Genomic DNA, 15,420 nt, shown 5'->3' on the forward strand with positions numbered 1-15,420 from the left:
CCTACAATTTGTGACTTTACACATTCAGCATTTACATTCAGAGATAAATAAGTACACACTGAAGGCCATGGATGGAAATGATGAATGAATGGCTTGAGTATAGTCACTATGCTACAGAGATATATTGAAGAATATTTCAATTTCCTAGCTGTTGGCTAGAGTGAAGAGTAGTACCATACCACATGGAAAGAAGGAAAATAGGAATGAGAGGACATTCAGGTACAGGCACTGGAAATAAAGATAAACAATTTATTAGTAAATGGAATGAAACATTTGGGAGTAGATTAAATCACTGAGAGGAAAACGCTGATAGAGCAGACTCAGTACTGCGATAGGTCATCTCTGTTAGAAAATGTTGCTTTAATCTCGTAGGATTACTATATCTTTGCGTGTCGTTTGAGGTTTTATGATAAATGTCATATAAAAACGAACATTTACAGTGAAGGTAATTTTTATGACTAAACCAGGTTAAAATTTTAATTTTGCCTTCAACACTGGGCACAAGTGATGCCTCTAAGACATTCTGTGAAAAAGGCTTTAAAGATAGTGCTCATAAACTGAGGGTTTCAGAGGGGAGGGGGTGGGGGATGGGTGAGCCTGGTGATGGGTATTAAGGAGGGTACGTACTGCATGGAGCACTGGGTGTTACACGAAAACAATGGATCGTGGATCACTATGCATCAAAAACTAATGATGTAATGTATGGTGATTAACATAACAAAACAAAACAAAATTTAAAAAAAGATAGTGCTCCTACTCGCATTGGACATGCTGCTGGGCTTATTAACAACAGTACTTACAACATGCAGGGCTTCTAAAACCGAAGCATGGCAGGGAGTCAGCCGGAGTCTTGATTTCACAACAATTTTGATTTGCAGGTTGGGACAAGGTTTCTGAGGTAAGGTTTAAAAAAAACAATAAATTGCTCCTTTGCTTTATCAACATCAGTGGTCTCTCTATTTCAAGAGATATCTAACTTCAGATCTCCCAAATCTAATCTTACAGGGATGTTTGTTTATATTTCAAGTGTGGCTTTTCATTTAAATAGATGGTTGGCAGTATATTTTGGCATGGATTTAAAGGCAATACAAAAGTAAAAGTACTAGCATAATGCGAGTTGAGTATAATTGATGTATGTTTACTCTGTATTTATTATGTGCATCTTTAAAATGTATAGATAAGGATGAAATATTTTCACAAAATAGTTCTGAATATTTCTTAAAAAATCAGTGAAAAAGCATGTCATGTCTGTTACTTTAGCTTTAACAGTGGATTTGAAATGCCATTCCAAGTGGATACTTCTCAGCTCTGACCTTACTTAATTTTTCTGTGCATTTGATTTTGTTCTGTAACCTTTAAAATATTCTGCCCTGGTTCTTTTCCTGTCTTCTTATAATTCCTCCTCTGTTGTCTTTGCCTGTGCCTTATCCTCAGCCTTATACCTAAATTTGCTATCATCAAGGTCTGTCCTCATGTGTCTTTCTCCTTGTTTGATGTACCATCCATTAGGAAATAGAGTTGCTACCTCAAGCTACAAATTTCAGTCATTAGCAACCTCTCCCTCACTCAGTGTTTTCCTCTTCCATACTTCCTGTGTCCCATCAGCAAACATTTGAGTCTTGGTATATAGCAAACTTGGTGATAGGCACAAAGTGCTATGTTTAAACATATCATGCCAAGACTTACTATGTGTACTATGACTGCCTTTGGTCAGGCTCTGATAACTTTTTTCCTGAACATTTCTGATCAGCAAACGTTAATTGAAAGTCCCCAACAGATACAAAAATGATCAAAGTTACATAGTAATAAGAGCAACAAACAAGTATATGTAATACCGGTTATGTAACTTAGGAAATTTGATCTCATGCTAAATCTCCCATAATGTGCATAATAACACATGAGAGCTGTGGGCAGTTTGACGTTGTGCAAAGAAATGGTTTGCTGTCGCTCAGGGTTGAGTACTGCGGGGAGCCAGCACAAAATAGGCAGCAGTACCACATGGAGGAATATCTTGAGTGCTCTTTTTCCTACCGTGACTGTTATTTCTCGGTGTCCTATGAGTTAGTCTTGCCTCAGTGTTTGTGTTACTGTCTTCTCCCCGATGTTTTATAATCATTACTGGAAAGCTACCAAGAGTGCAAGATTTCAGTTTCAACTTATTAGAAATGCTATCTGCACAGGATATTCCTTAATGGAATGGTTGTATAAGACATTTGCATATGATGCATAAGGTACAGAAGTAGTAGAGGAGGAATCCATTATGAGTAGGGCAGGGAGGACTTTAGAAAAGGGATCTAATTGAGCTGGGCTTTGAAGCTGATGCAACAGAACAGGAGGATTCTGGAGAGTAACATGTATGAAAGCAACAAAGTATATATTGGTAAGGAAGTAATTTCTTCCCTTTGGAGTATAATGGACAGGGAAGGGTTTGGTTGGAGGAATGAGGCCAGAGGAACAGTTAGGGGGTCATAAAAGATCCTGAAGCATTTTGCTTGCTAGGTTAAGGAACATGGACTGTGCAGAGCCACTGAAAGGTTTGAGTCAGAGGAGTGACATAGATTTGTATTTCAGAAAGAAGTGCTACGTTCAGTGAGAGCTGCCCTACATTTCATCCTCTCCATAGCCAGAGTCAGCTTAGTAAAACACAAGACTGGTCATGTAAATCCCAGCGGAAAGATGACTCCCAGATACCGAAGCCTAACTTTATACCATTTCTGTGGGGAAATTTACTGTTTCCTTCGTCTTAACATTTTTTTCCTCAGACACCCACATGGCTCACTCTTCCGTCGTATTTAGGTCAGTGCTGAAACATAACATCAGAGACCCTTCCTGGCTATCAAAACCAGCACCTTTGTCACTCCTTAGTTCCTTATCTTGCTTATTATTTTTCTTCTTAACACTTACCAGCCCCCAGAGCCTTACGTTTATTCACTCATTTATTTATTTATATGTCTTCCCACTGAAATGTAAGCTTCATGAGAACAGGAACTTCAGTATGTATTGTTCACTGCCCAGTCGTCTGTGATTGGCCCATGGTAGGTGGTCACTGTTTGTTGCAAGAATGTGGCCTAACCAGCTTCCCCCTTCGCTCTCTTTTTCTCTATGCTTCCCACTCCACACAGGGGACTTACCACAGTTCATTGTTTCTCAGTCCTGCCTCCTCCTGAAATCCCCTTCATCTTAAAAGGCCCGTCTCAAAAAAAGATAAAATAAAAAAATAAAAGGCCCGTCTCAGATACCACCTTATCTATAAAAATCTTTTTTTCAAACCTTTGCTCACATACTTTGCTCCTATAACACTATTGAATATGTAGGAGAAGAATGTTTTCCTAGACTACCCAGGACATGATAAGTGCAAGTAAATATTTGTATTAACAAGTGATTAATCAGTAGAGAATTATTCAATGAGGTAGGCATGCATTATAGGTAATATTTGAATTCAGTTGATTAATTGAAGAAATTTAAGATGAATTTGATTATAAATGCAGTATGATTAGGGGAAAAGATCTAGAGAAATAGTCACCAATTTCTGTTAAGTATGCAGTTATACAAACAGTCTGGAGAAAGTACCTGATTTGTTTTGTATATACGCCATATACTTTACCAATTTATTAACTCTTATTTTTGTAAAAGTAACATGAACTGTAATAAAAATAGAAATAGACAAGTTTTAGAAATTACTTGTTACGGACAATATATAAACATTTAAATTTTATATTGACTTGTTAATTTTTATAAAAGTATTACTTCTCCACATATAACATTGAAAACGAAGTATCTAGAAATATTTTGATTAAATCAAATTAATAGCACTATACTCAAGCCAATTTCTACTTTTAAGATACTATAATTTGAATTGTCGAAAATGTCTTTGTCTTCTCAATAAAATTGGGGGGGGGACTCTTTGTTTTAAGAATACTCTGCATAAGTTTTTATTTTTCTGGCAAATGGAAAGGTACAGAAGCATGGCCTACTTTGCTTTATAATATCTTCTCTATATTTCATTATGGGGTGTCTGGTGATCTGTAAATTCACTTTAAATAATGGATTTCTGCTGTGAAAATCCTTTGTGTGAAGTTATCCAGTTTCTCATTTCTAAGCTCAAGTTCTACTCCTAACCATAAATATCTTTTCTCTCATATGAAAATCATGCTAAATGTTGGGGTTTCATTGAATTTTCTAACTGAGACATTAACTATGAAAGCTAATAATTAAGTAGAATTATTGACTGTTCCTAAAAGCAAAATTTGCCAGTAATCACAGTTAACCTCTGGTATCTGTCAATCACCAAGTATAAATAACCAAAGTCTTTTTTTTTTTTTTTTTTTAAATATTGGAGGACCCCATTAGATGCTGAACGATCATCTGGAGGTGTACCAGAAAGGCTTTGAATACTTGCCACTGACAGGATGAAAGTGTTAACTAGAGGAAGCTGGGGGTGATAAAGATAAGCTTTTTATTTAGGGTAGCTCTTATCTATCTACATCATAAATGATTCCAAGATGCTTCTTGTAGAAGATAGCAAAAGAAGCATAATTTTCACATTATTTATTGCAATTTCTTTTTTTTTTCCCTTTCCCTAACAATGGCTGGGTTTGAAGAAAAATCCACTAGGATTTGTTATTGGGAATCATGATACCACAAATGTATGAAGTAAAGGAAGTAAGAGGTACATAAGATGTACTCAGCATTTTCTTAAGATGGATCCATAAGCTTTTAGTAAAACATGATGAAGAATTTTACCCACTCCCTTGTTTTTCTTAATTAAGATACGAAAGGAACATTTTGAAAGGATTTATGTTAACTTGAAGTAGATTTTAAGTGTTTGTTTTATTAGAGAAATATTTGAGGAGCTACAGTGCAATAAAATTTTTGCTTTATGTATTTTAAAGTATTTTGTGGTATTTTGTTTGTTTTTCAGTGTCAAGCCAATCCCAGCTGAAGGAATCAAGTCAAATCCTTCCAAGCGACATAGAGACCGACTTAATACAGAGTTGGACCGTTTGGCTAGTCTGCTGCCTTTTCCACAAGATGTTATTAATAAGCTGGACAAACTTTCAGTTCTTAGGCTCAGTGTCAGTTACCTAAGAGCCAAGAGCTTCTTTGATGGTAAGAAGTTTCGCTTATTAATGTATAGTAAAATTTAAGTAACAAAGCCAAACTTTTGGTATTTCTAAAAACTAATGTTCCAGAATCAGTCATCAAAAAGATGCTGCCACTTAAATGACATGTGGTGTCATCCTTTGAAAATCATCTTTTTGAACATTATGCCCATATTAAGTAGTCCGTTTCCAGTTCTACTTCTTCCAATTCGATTTCAAAATTCGAAAGTTTCTCTTTCTCTTTTTTTTAATGGAATAAAACACGTATACTATAACATATTTTGCTGATTTCCTTCAATATGATTGTGTAGATATTTCATTCTTTAAAAATTATGTGCACTTCTACTTTATGTTAACTGTGTAATTTACTCCAGGAAAATGTACTTAAATTTTTTTTCTACCAGAAAGGGTATTTTATTGTAGGAGTCAGTAGCATTAGATTTCACTCTCCATTGTGCCATGGCAAACTATTCGATTTTAACCAAACCACTTAGCATCCCTGTACCTTGTTTTACTCAGCCCTGAAGTTAGTGATTTGAGCTAGGTGATGTTATCTTTTAACCATATGTTATTTCATAGTAATAAAGTATTTTAAATGGAAGTTTTTGTTTGAAGATAATGTTTCAATGTATCTTCTCATGTGAAATAATTACTCAGTTTCTTCTTTTATCTGTTTATATGTCAGAAATAGATTTTTTTCCCGGAAATGTTCAGTCTTTTAAATATATCATGTTATTTTACAAACAGTAGTAAAGAATTAATGATAAAACCTCAGTGGCCTATGTCAATGCTATTCAAACTTTAAGGTGCCTACAGATCACATAGGGATCTTGTTAAGATGAAGGTTCTTATTCAGTAGGTTTAGGTGGTAGCCGGAAATTTTGCGTCTCTCACAAGCTCTCAGATGATGCTGATAACTGCTGCCCTAGACATATTTATACATACTTGAATTTATCATTTGTGTTTAGAATTTTGCAAAACAGTTATTTCCCTTTAGGTTTATATTTAAATGGTTTGATTGTTTAGTCTGGGCATTTTTTTTTCTTTGCTTGCTGTGTATGTTCTTTATCTTGGATAAAAGCTATGTAGTTTAACAGTTGTGATTTGGGCAATATACACTGATAGGATGATCATTTCAGGGAAGATTAGATGGTTCAGGGTTCAGAGTAACACTTAAATTTTTTCTGATCTATCAAGTCTTTGAGTTTTCAGTTTTCATCTACACCAGATCCTTCATCTTAGAGATGGGTTGTGTGGTATTCAGTGGTGTGTGTGTATGTTTATCAACTAAATAGTCATTTTGTGATAGAGCTGGAACTAGAACCCCAGGTTCTAGATGCCCTATGTTGTTTTTCCTAACCATACCTCAGTTACTTCTCTTTTCTAGGACTCATTTATATAGTGCAGTCCTGAAGACTTTCCTCCGATCTGTGGTTCTCAAAGTGTAGTCCCCAAATAAGTGGCCATAGTGTCACCTGGTAACTGGTTAGAAATGCCAGCTCTTGGGCCCCACCCTAGACCTGCAGAATCAAACTCTGGTTGAGTGGTGGGGTTAGATGCATGTGGCCGTTTGGGAGCCCCTATTGTAGACTGTAACCTTGAGGCCACTCCGGCTTTGTGGAATGCTGTCCCAATCCTCAGCATTTGTTCACATGCAGTGCTCACTCCTTGACCTTCCATAGGGGAAGGGAGGGAAATCTGAAGGGGGAGAAATCAGAGAGGGAGATGAATCATGAGAGACTATGGACCCGGGAAAATTTAGCACATTCTAGGGCATGTTCCTCTTTTGCTGATTCTGTGTCATTTCTATGTAGAACCAAGGAACCTGTATTTTCCATATGCATCCTTGGTGAGTTGGAGGCAGTGATTTAACTTGGGTTTGATTATGCCTGAATAACTTAAAATTGTTTTTTCTTTGCCTTCAGAAAGACAAATCCAAATGTACAAAATTTTAGGAAGACTATAAATGTTTTGCTTAGGTTTCAGTGGGAGTGCATACCCTAAGTAGTTTCTTAGGTTGTTCAATACAGGAACAGAATTAGATGGAAGGTGAGGGAAATAGTAGAAAAGATCCCGTAGTCTTCTCCAGACCTCCATGATCTAGGAAGGTAATGCAAAATTTTGAAAGGACAGAGACAATAAATTTTTCAAGGTAATTCCTGAGACCTGAACAAATACTAAGTGCTGCAAACGAGGAGACTTGGAGCATGTTGACTGACAAGGATTTTTATGTGCAGTTAAAACCACTCTCCCGCTATTAGGGAAACAGTATAGCGAAGTGAAGGGAAGCTCTAAGTGAATAACAGGATGCAAACAGGGGGTGTGTGAATTCCTGCGGAAAGAACAATATAAACGAGTAATCATACAATCTTGTTAGAAAGGAAACTCAAGTTTTACTGTAACAATAGATATTTTTCCAAGAAAATACATCTATTTATTGCGAGTTTAAATAATCCAGGTTGGGTGGATCTTCTTAAACTCTGGAGCCATGACTACTGCTACGATTGTCTGAAAAGAGCACTTAAGATTTAAGTACACTATTATTTATCCCTTTCTAAGTAATCAGAACATTCTGAAATATAACTCTGAAGTATTTGAACAGGACTTAGTTATTTTTCAGTTATGGTATAGTTAGAAGCAGTTTCTTCGACCGTATTAGATTAAAATTATTTTATAATAAATCTTGTAATTCAAGATTGCACTTTATTCTAAACACAGTGCAGGTGCTGAATTCACAAAAAAGAAAAAGGGGGAGGAAAAGATTTCTGCTCTCCATAGCTCTAATAGTGTCTCAGCAACTGTGACAAATATAGTATGAGAAATCCTTTAAAAATGTACCTATTCAGTATTATTAATGCAGTACTTAGCATTTTCAAGGGAAGTAAGATTTGAAGTTTTGTTAGATACTAGTTGTGGTTTGAACTGAAGAAATAATTGAGAGAATCTTTGGCTGTTTAATCCTTGAAAACTCTTGACCTGTATATATTCTAGACAATAAAGAGAATTTTCAAGGAATTATTTTTCACTTTGTACTCTGTGTATGCCACAGATGAAGTAATCATTATAAAATTTTCATTTTTATATTATAATGCTTTAGTTTTTCTAACGCACTTAAAAGTACTATATATTGCCTATTTCGCTAACTACAATGGAAACTCCTTGAGGATATTATGTGTACTGCTGTATCTTAAGCACTTAGAACAATGTCTGACCCATAGTAGGCAGTCAATAAAAATTTATTACCTCAATTTCACTAACATATCTCAAAAACAATGTAAAATTCATGTTGAAATTCTAGATTATGTATTTCAAAATACAGTTCTAGAACTTAAAGTTGTTAATATTTTGCTTTTTCCAGATAATCTGTTAGTAGCCAATTATAGTTGTTGGTTCCATCAGTTATCTTATTTTCTATCTATAAATAAACAGATGTGAGAAATATTTTATGGAATTATCGCAGTAGAATTTTGTACACGGCCTCTGATTGGCTGGCTCATACAGTGAAACATGTACAAGTATTTAATGATGCAAATGTGAAAGCTACATACATCTTTTTAGGACAAATTAGTATCAACTGTACCGTTCTCAAATCAGTACTGCCCTTTGCATTCGTTAGCTATCTCTTTGCTCCTTTGCCTTCTCTTTACGGGTATTATCTTGTTCGTGGTTCACTGGTTGTTTTCTTCTTTGTTGGATGCTCCTTTTGTACCTCCCAGCAGTCTGGCAATCTTGGTACTTTTAAAATTTTCATCAGCATAGATGGAATGTGCACATAGACTCAGTATTTTTTTAAAAATCACTCCCTTTGTAGATTTGATAGATTAAAAATTCCAGAATAAGTTGATACTTTATTATTAGTTTCTGCACAATGCACACATGTAGACATGTTTTAAGGATTAATAACCGCAATATATTAATAATGAGAGACTAATTAAAATAGTAAAAGCTGTTTAAATTCTATTCATTTTCCACAGTAATATTGCTCTTCTGTGTTACCTTCTCTTTTCCCCTGAAGACTTCTCAAAATTATGTATCTTTGAGGTTTCTCTGTAGAGTCTTTAGTGTTTTAGAAAATAAATACCCCAAATCCAAAATTGATGTTTTCTAATGTTGGTGATTAAACATGGTAAAGTGCGGTTTTTGCCTCTCAAGACAGATTAGATCAGTCCAGACCTGAGGACAGTTAAATGACCAAATGGAGCTGTGATCTGACAAGTCAGTGTGGACTTAGGTTCTGGAAATACAGACTGAACACCTAAAATCTTTAACATTATGTTCAGACTTCTTCACCAAATTCTAGAATATTAATATTAAACCTTCCTTTGTTAATTAAAAAGAAAAGTGGAGCATTAAAGTCACAAAATAGGTTTTGTTTTGTTTTTTTGCACAAAATGGGTATTAAACTCAAATACCATGTTACCTCTGAGAGGGAAAATAACTAACAAGTTTAAATAACTTAATCACTATGATCAATAATAGTTTATTCTGGGAGAGTAGGATTTGGGTGGTTACAGCCCAGCCTCTGAAATTGGTTGATATGAAGGGAAAGGCTTGTTTCCTACCGTATTGTGTCTCTTAGTCCCAGGTCAAACAGCGGACATTGGGCTTGTTGACCAATCGGAATCCGTATAGTAATGTTTCATTCTTAGTAAGAGTAATTGCAGCATATAAAAAAACTTGAGTTAGATTTCATTATCACTTTTTATTTTATTTATTTTATTTTTAAGATTTTATTTATTTATTTGACAGAGAGAGACACAGCGAGAGAGGGAACACAAGCAGGGGGAGTGGGAGAGGAAGAAGCAGGCTTCCCGCTGAGCAGGGAGCCCGATGCAGGGCTCGATCCCAGGACCCTGGGATCATGACCTGAGCCGAAGGCAGACACTTAACGACTGAGCCACCCAGGTGCCCCTTGTTACCACTTTTTAAAACACACATCATTATGTAAGTGTTGTGTTTAAATTATTTTACTTTTGGACAGCATCCCCAAATTTAAAAACATGGGTATGATTAATTCATATCTCTGCTGAGACACGATTATCTAATGAAGTAGAAGAGGCAGAAAAGTTTTCTTTCAGTGAGGCAATAGTGGGGATCAGGGGCATGTAGTATTTGTTATTTCAATAAAATATTCATAGTACATATTACACCACTAAAATATAATTATTAACTGTGAGGTCTTTTACTTCCTCCATTATATCTAAGCCATGGGTTATTCTTTGTGACATCTTTATAATTGAGATCTATAAATTTAATCTGTGGAAAGGAAAACTTAGAAACAAGAAAGAGATGATTTTGTCTAGGTTTTAGGAAGCCTGACAGAAGTGAGTTTGGGGATCTGAGTTTCTAATTCCCAACTCATGCATTATACAGCTGTTAGAGGGAACAGTTTCTGGTTAGTTCAAGAACTAAGTAACATAGGGCGCCTGGGTGGCTCAGTCGGTTAAGCGTCTGCCTTTGGCTCAGGTCATGATCCCAGAGTCCCAGGATCGAGTCCCGCGTCGGGCTCCCTGCTCGGCAAGGAGCCTGTTTCTCCCACTGACCTTCTTCCCTCTCATGCTCTCTCTCGTGCTTTCTCTCTCTCAAATAAATAAATTTAAAAAGAACTAAGTAACATAGGGGAAAATCTGATTCTTGAACCATTACACATATTTAAAACAATCACCATTTTATAAAGTGTAGTAATATTGACATATTGGAATGTTCTAAATTCACAAAGTCTAAAAATGCTCTGAGGGGATGATGACAGCAGTTAATTTACATAATGTGATGAGCTAACATTTATTTGACCTCATTGTTTACCATGGATCTTTGTTTACTTTATTTTAAATTAAAAAATTATCTGTGTTCTTTTCTTGATCTTCCTTTTTTAGTTATTTAACAGTTCATTTCCAGTTCATTTAGGTTTTCGGAAGAGAGCTATTGTGTTTATTAATCTTCAGCTTGTGTGTTTCTCTGGATTTCAATCCTGTTTTGGTGTCCGTGTAACCCAGAACACTACCTTGAGAAACATATATGCAAAGAATGAGCTTGAACAAGCAGAGAAATGAATTAAATAAAAAGCCCTTGGGCGCCTGGGTGGCTCAGTTGGTTAAGCGACTGCCTTCGGCTCAGGTCATGATCCTGGAGTCCCTGGATCGAGTCCCGCATCGGGCTCCCTGCTCGGCAGGGAGTCTGCTTCTCCCTCTAACCCTCCCCCCTCTCATGTGCTCTCTCTCATTCTCTCTCTCTCAAATAAATAAATAAAATCTTTAAAAAAAAAAAAAGCCCTTTTGAGGGTTGAAGCTTTATAAAGTTTAGTGGGTTTGTATGTGTGCTTTTCATTCATGGGATTTGTACGCTAATTTTATCTGCATTGCTATAATTTTTAAGTTACTGTATACCAAGTAGTTTACAAAAATTTCAGTATCATGGTATCACAGCAAATGTGATTTCTTAATTCTAGAAATGTCTATGGTAGGTTTGTTTGCCTAAAAGATGAGCACATCATATAGTATTGAGTTTCTTTTATCTCTGGTATTACCTACTTTTTTTTATAATTGACCTATTTTTTTTTCCAGAATTCATATTCTAAGACATGTAACTAATTATAATATTCATGATAGCTTCCATAAATAAAGCTATAAAATTTAAAGATTCTTTTAAATTTTATTTATTTTTTTAAAGATTTTATTTATTTATTTATTTATTTGAGAGAGAGAGAGAGAGAGAGAAACAGCATGAGAGGGGAGAGGGTCAGAGGGAGAAGTAGGCTCCCCGCCAAGCCGGGATCCCGATGTGGGGCTCGATCCCAGGACTCCTGGACCATGACCTGAGCCGAAGGCAGTCGCTTAACCAACCTAGCCACCCAGCGCCCTAAAGATTCTTTTAAATTTTAATGCATGACTTTATCCATCAAATCTATGCAAATTGAAACATGGATGAATAAAAAGAATAGTAGAATATTCTTATTGAGTCTAGTTGAAGTAGTATTTAAATCCTGGCTCTTACATTTAATAATATGATCTCTTTGGATAAGGACTTTAATTTCTCTTTTCTTCAAATAGTCTAACTTAAAAGATTCATTAGATACTATGAATTTTTTTTTTTTTAGAGAGAGCATGAGCAGCAGTGGAGGGGCAGAGAGAGAGGGAGAGAGAGAATCTCAGGCAGACTATACACTCAGCATAGAACTGGATGCAGGGCTTGATCTCACGACCCTGAGATCATGACCTGAGCTGAAATCAAGAGTAAGATGCTAAACAAACTGAGCTACCCAGGCGCCCCAGATGCTATGAATAAATGTAATATTTTATGATATTTTATATAGAATACTTCCATCGCTGAGTATTCATTTGCTTTGACAAGTATTTTCAAAAAACACAATGACAAGTATATATCAAAGATTCAGACTGAACCTGCACTCATTATACCCTTTATATTATGTTTTGCTTTTTTCCTTCTTAAAATTTACTGCTTTTTAATGGATTTTCTCTTTGATCATTACCTAGTGTTATATATATCTCTGTGATCCTTAATCGCTTGATCATGAACAGTTCCAGGTGAACATAAATTGATGCCTTTAGCTTCCTTTTTTTTAAAAGGAGGATTACCATTGCGGTAATATTAAAGCCAGCCAACTTTTAGCATTTTTTCCTTTCCCCCCCTATAGTTAATTTGTTTGATTTTTTGTGTGGCTTTTTGATCTGGTTAATGGAAATCTACAACATCTTTCTGTTATAGTGTTTTAGAAACTGTATTCACATAGAGTAGAAAATTAATCACTTTAAAGCCTGTAATAAAATGCAGTTATGTTACCACTAATCATTTTACTTAGTAATCATGTTTATGTCTTATTTTTAAATCATGCTCTTATAGTTTTTCTACTTTTTGATCAACCATTTTTAATCAGTAACTCAAATTCATTTATTCATAGCTGGAGATTTAGATTTTGGAGTCATTGTAACATAGTGGGAATAATATTCTAAATCATGAAAGTGAATAAGATATTCCAGAGGAGAACATACAGAATAAGAGAAAAAATACTAGAGATGAGATGTTTTAAGGATGAGCAGAGGTAGAGGAAAGCAAATCTGTGTGTATACAGAATATAAAAGTGTGCTGAGGTGATAGTTTGCATAAAGATGCCTTCATTTGGTGTTTCAAGTTCTTAAATTAGAGAGTCAAAAGAAAATTGCGCAAGAAAATATAAACTAAAGTGAAATTAAAGTCCATACAAAAAAAAATCATAATGCTACAGGAGTAGTATTATGGTCCTTGATTGTCCATAGAAGCCAGAAAACCATTCAGGTGTTTCCAGTGGGCAGTTGAGAAGGGAAATAAGTAGTCACGTTGAATCAATTTAGCCTAAAATTGTATTGAATTATTCTGGTTTCTTCTAGCCTTAAATTTTCTCATACAATGTGGGGTGCCTTTTACGGTCAGTTTTACAGATACTCTTTTGTCAGCTGGATTGTTGATAGTGTCTAGTGTCATATGTCTGGTCTCTGTTACGGAGGCAGCATTCCTTCTCTTTATCTTAGCATGACGGAGGGAGATTGTCCTGTAACAAAAGCACTGGCAGGCAGGAGACATAGAGGTTAATCCTGTGACCTTCGATACGACCTTTAACCTCACTGTTGCCCAGGGTCTTCATCCTCTCAACATGGACAGTAAGAATGCTTGTGTGCCCCATGCTTTAAGTTTGTGGTGGATTTATCCTAAAAAATGAGATGTGAAAAGTCAATTTTATAATTAAATTTGTCACATAAATTATAATTACTTCTTGCGGAATACTGATATTTTACGTGTTTTAATGGATGATCTTGTGGTCACCGTGGAATATGCATAGAGGCCTTTCAGACCTGGTATTCATATCATCTGACAATCTCTTGAGTTAATTCTGTATTTTGACTTAGAGATGGAAATTTGCTAATTAACTTTTTAGCCTTTTAACATAATACGTAATAATGTATTTCCCCATATTGTTTCCTTTTTCTGAAGCGGCACACACATCTAGACAATTTGTTCAGGTAGAGGTGACATGCCTTACTTTGGTGAGGATATAAATTCTGGGCAGTGTGCTACTTGCTGTAACATACATACAGAATTTTTAATTTTTTGTTTTGGTCTTAAATTATATGCTTCCCTTTTGATCTTTATAAAATTGGCATTGAGTAATTTCCTGAAGACACTCATATTAATAAGAGCACTCTTTAAGCAGAGAATGATAATTTTAGAAAATAATAAGGCAGTGAGATCTGGAACACTTGTAAGTTATTTCCAAAATCGTAAATTTCCAAAGTCACTGGTTCATAAAATATGGCACCTGGTCCTCCGCATCACTTGGGAAGTTGTTAGCAATGCAGACTGTAAGGCCCCGTCCTACATCTCCTAAATCAGAAATTTTAGAGAGTGAAGTGCAGCAATGTGTTTTAATAGCCATAGCCTTCCTATGATTCTAATGTCTGTGAAATTTTGAGAATCATTGCTCTACTTGATTAAAGTCTGCTACAGAAGGCAGTTTGAATTCCACTCTTGTATATGTGGAAAGCTCAATGCAACTCATTCCCCACTGAACAGGTAAACTAACTGCTCTTGTTGGTTCTGTTAATTCAATGACCTATCACAGTTACAGTAGAATTGTGTATAATGAAATGTAAAACTGGGAAAATGTTAAACATCTTCGGAAGTTGGTTTCCACTTAATTGAGAGCAGGAATAAGTCTAACTTTTAAGGACTTAATCAGCTTTAAAATGGTGCTTTTCAGATTTGCTAAAAAGAACGTAAACTACCAGTTATGCAACCTACATTCATTCATAAAGGTATAAACTAACATTTGCATTTTTAAAAACTGAATTTACCTTCATTCTGCCTTGGTGATTAGAAATTTCTAGGTAGGAAAAAAAAAATCTGTCAATATCATCAGAAACTATTGGGTAAACTGTGTAGACCTAATCTTTGTGTCCTAGAAACTTAGAATGTAGTATAGTTTTCTTTAATTTCAGTTTCTTCCTTCTTCCCCTCAAAAGAACACTTGATTTACAAACAAATGAAAACTTTGTGTTGAAATGAAATATCTCTCTCTTACCCCAAAGTATGTAGAAGAAGCTCTCATTAGGTACACTTAATATATTATTTGGAATTTATTTGTAAATACTAATTTATCCTGGACTAAGCTAGGACCGTTTTCCTTATATTTGAGAAATACTGCATTACTTAACTCTTTCTAATTTATAGAAGTTTATGTGGTTGAATTTTATAGTGATAGCTTTGCTTTTATGCTTATATCACCGTGGCAATGGAATTTAACTTTTTCTGGCAGAAGTAATAAAGGGGA

The 15,420-nt window shown here is 35.3% G+C and overlaps 1 protein-coding gene across 1 annotated transcript in view; it reads left to right on the top strand.

The window, feature by feature from the left end:
* Window positions 1-15,420, top strand: part of AHR (aryl hydrocarbon receptor) — a 49,659-nt gene that overhangs the window by 6,564 nt on the left and 27,675 nt on the right. The window contains exon 2 of the mRNA XM_021689559.1: window positions 4,922-5,109. Coding sequence (XP_021545234.1) covers window positions 4,922-5,109 — 188 coding nt within the window. The remainder of the gene's footprint in view (window positions 1-4,921; window positions 5,110-15,420) is intronic.

The sequence above is a fragment of the Neomonachus schauinslandi genome, chromosome 12, assembly GCF_002201575.2.
Source record: "Neomonachus schauinslandi chromosome 12, ASM220157v2, whole genome shotgun sequence".
Lineage (NCBI taxonomy): Eukaryota > Metazoa > Chordata > Mammalia > Carnivora > Phocidae > Neomonachus > Neomonachus schauinslandi.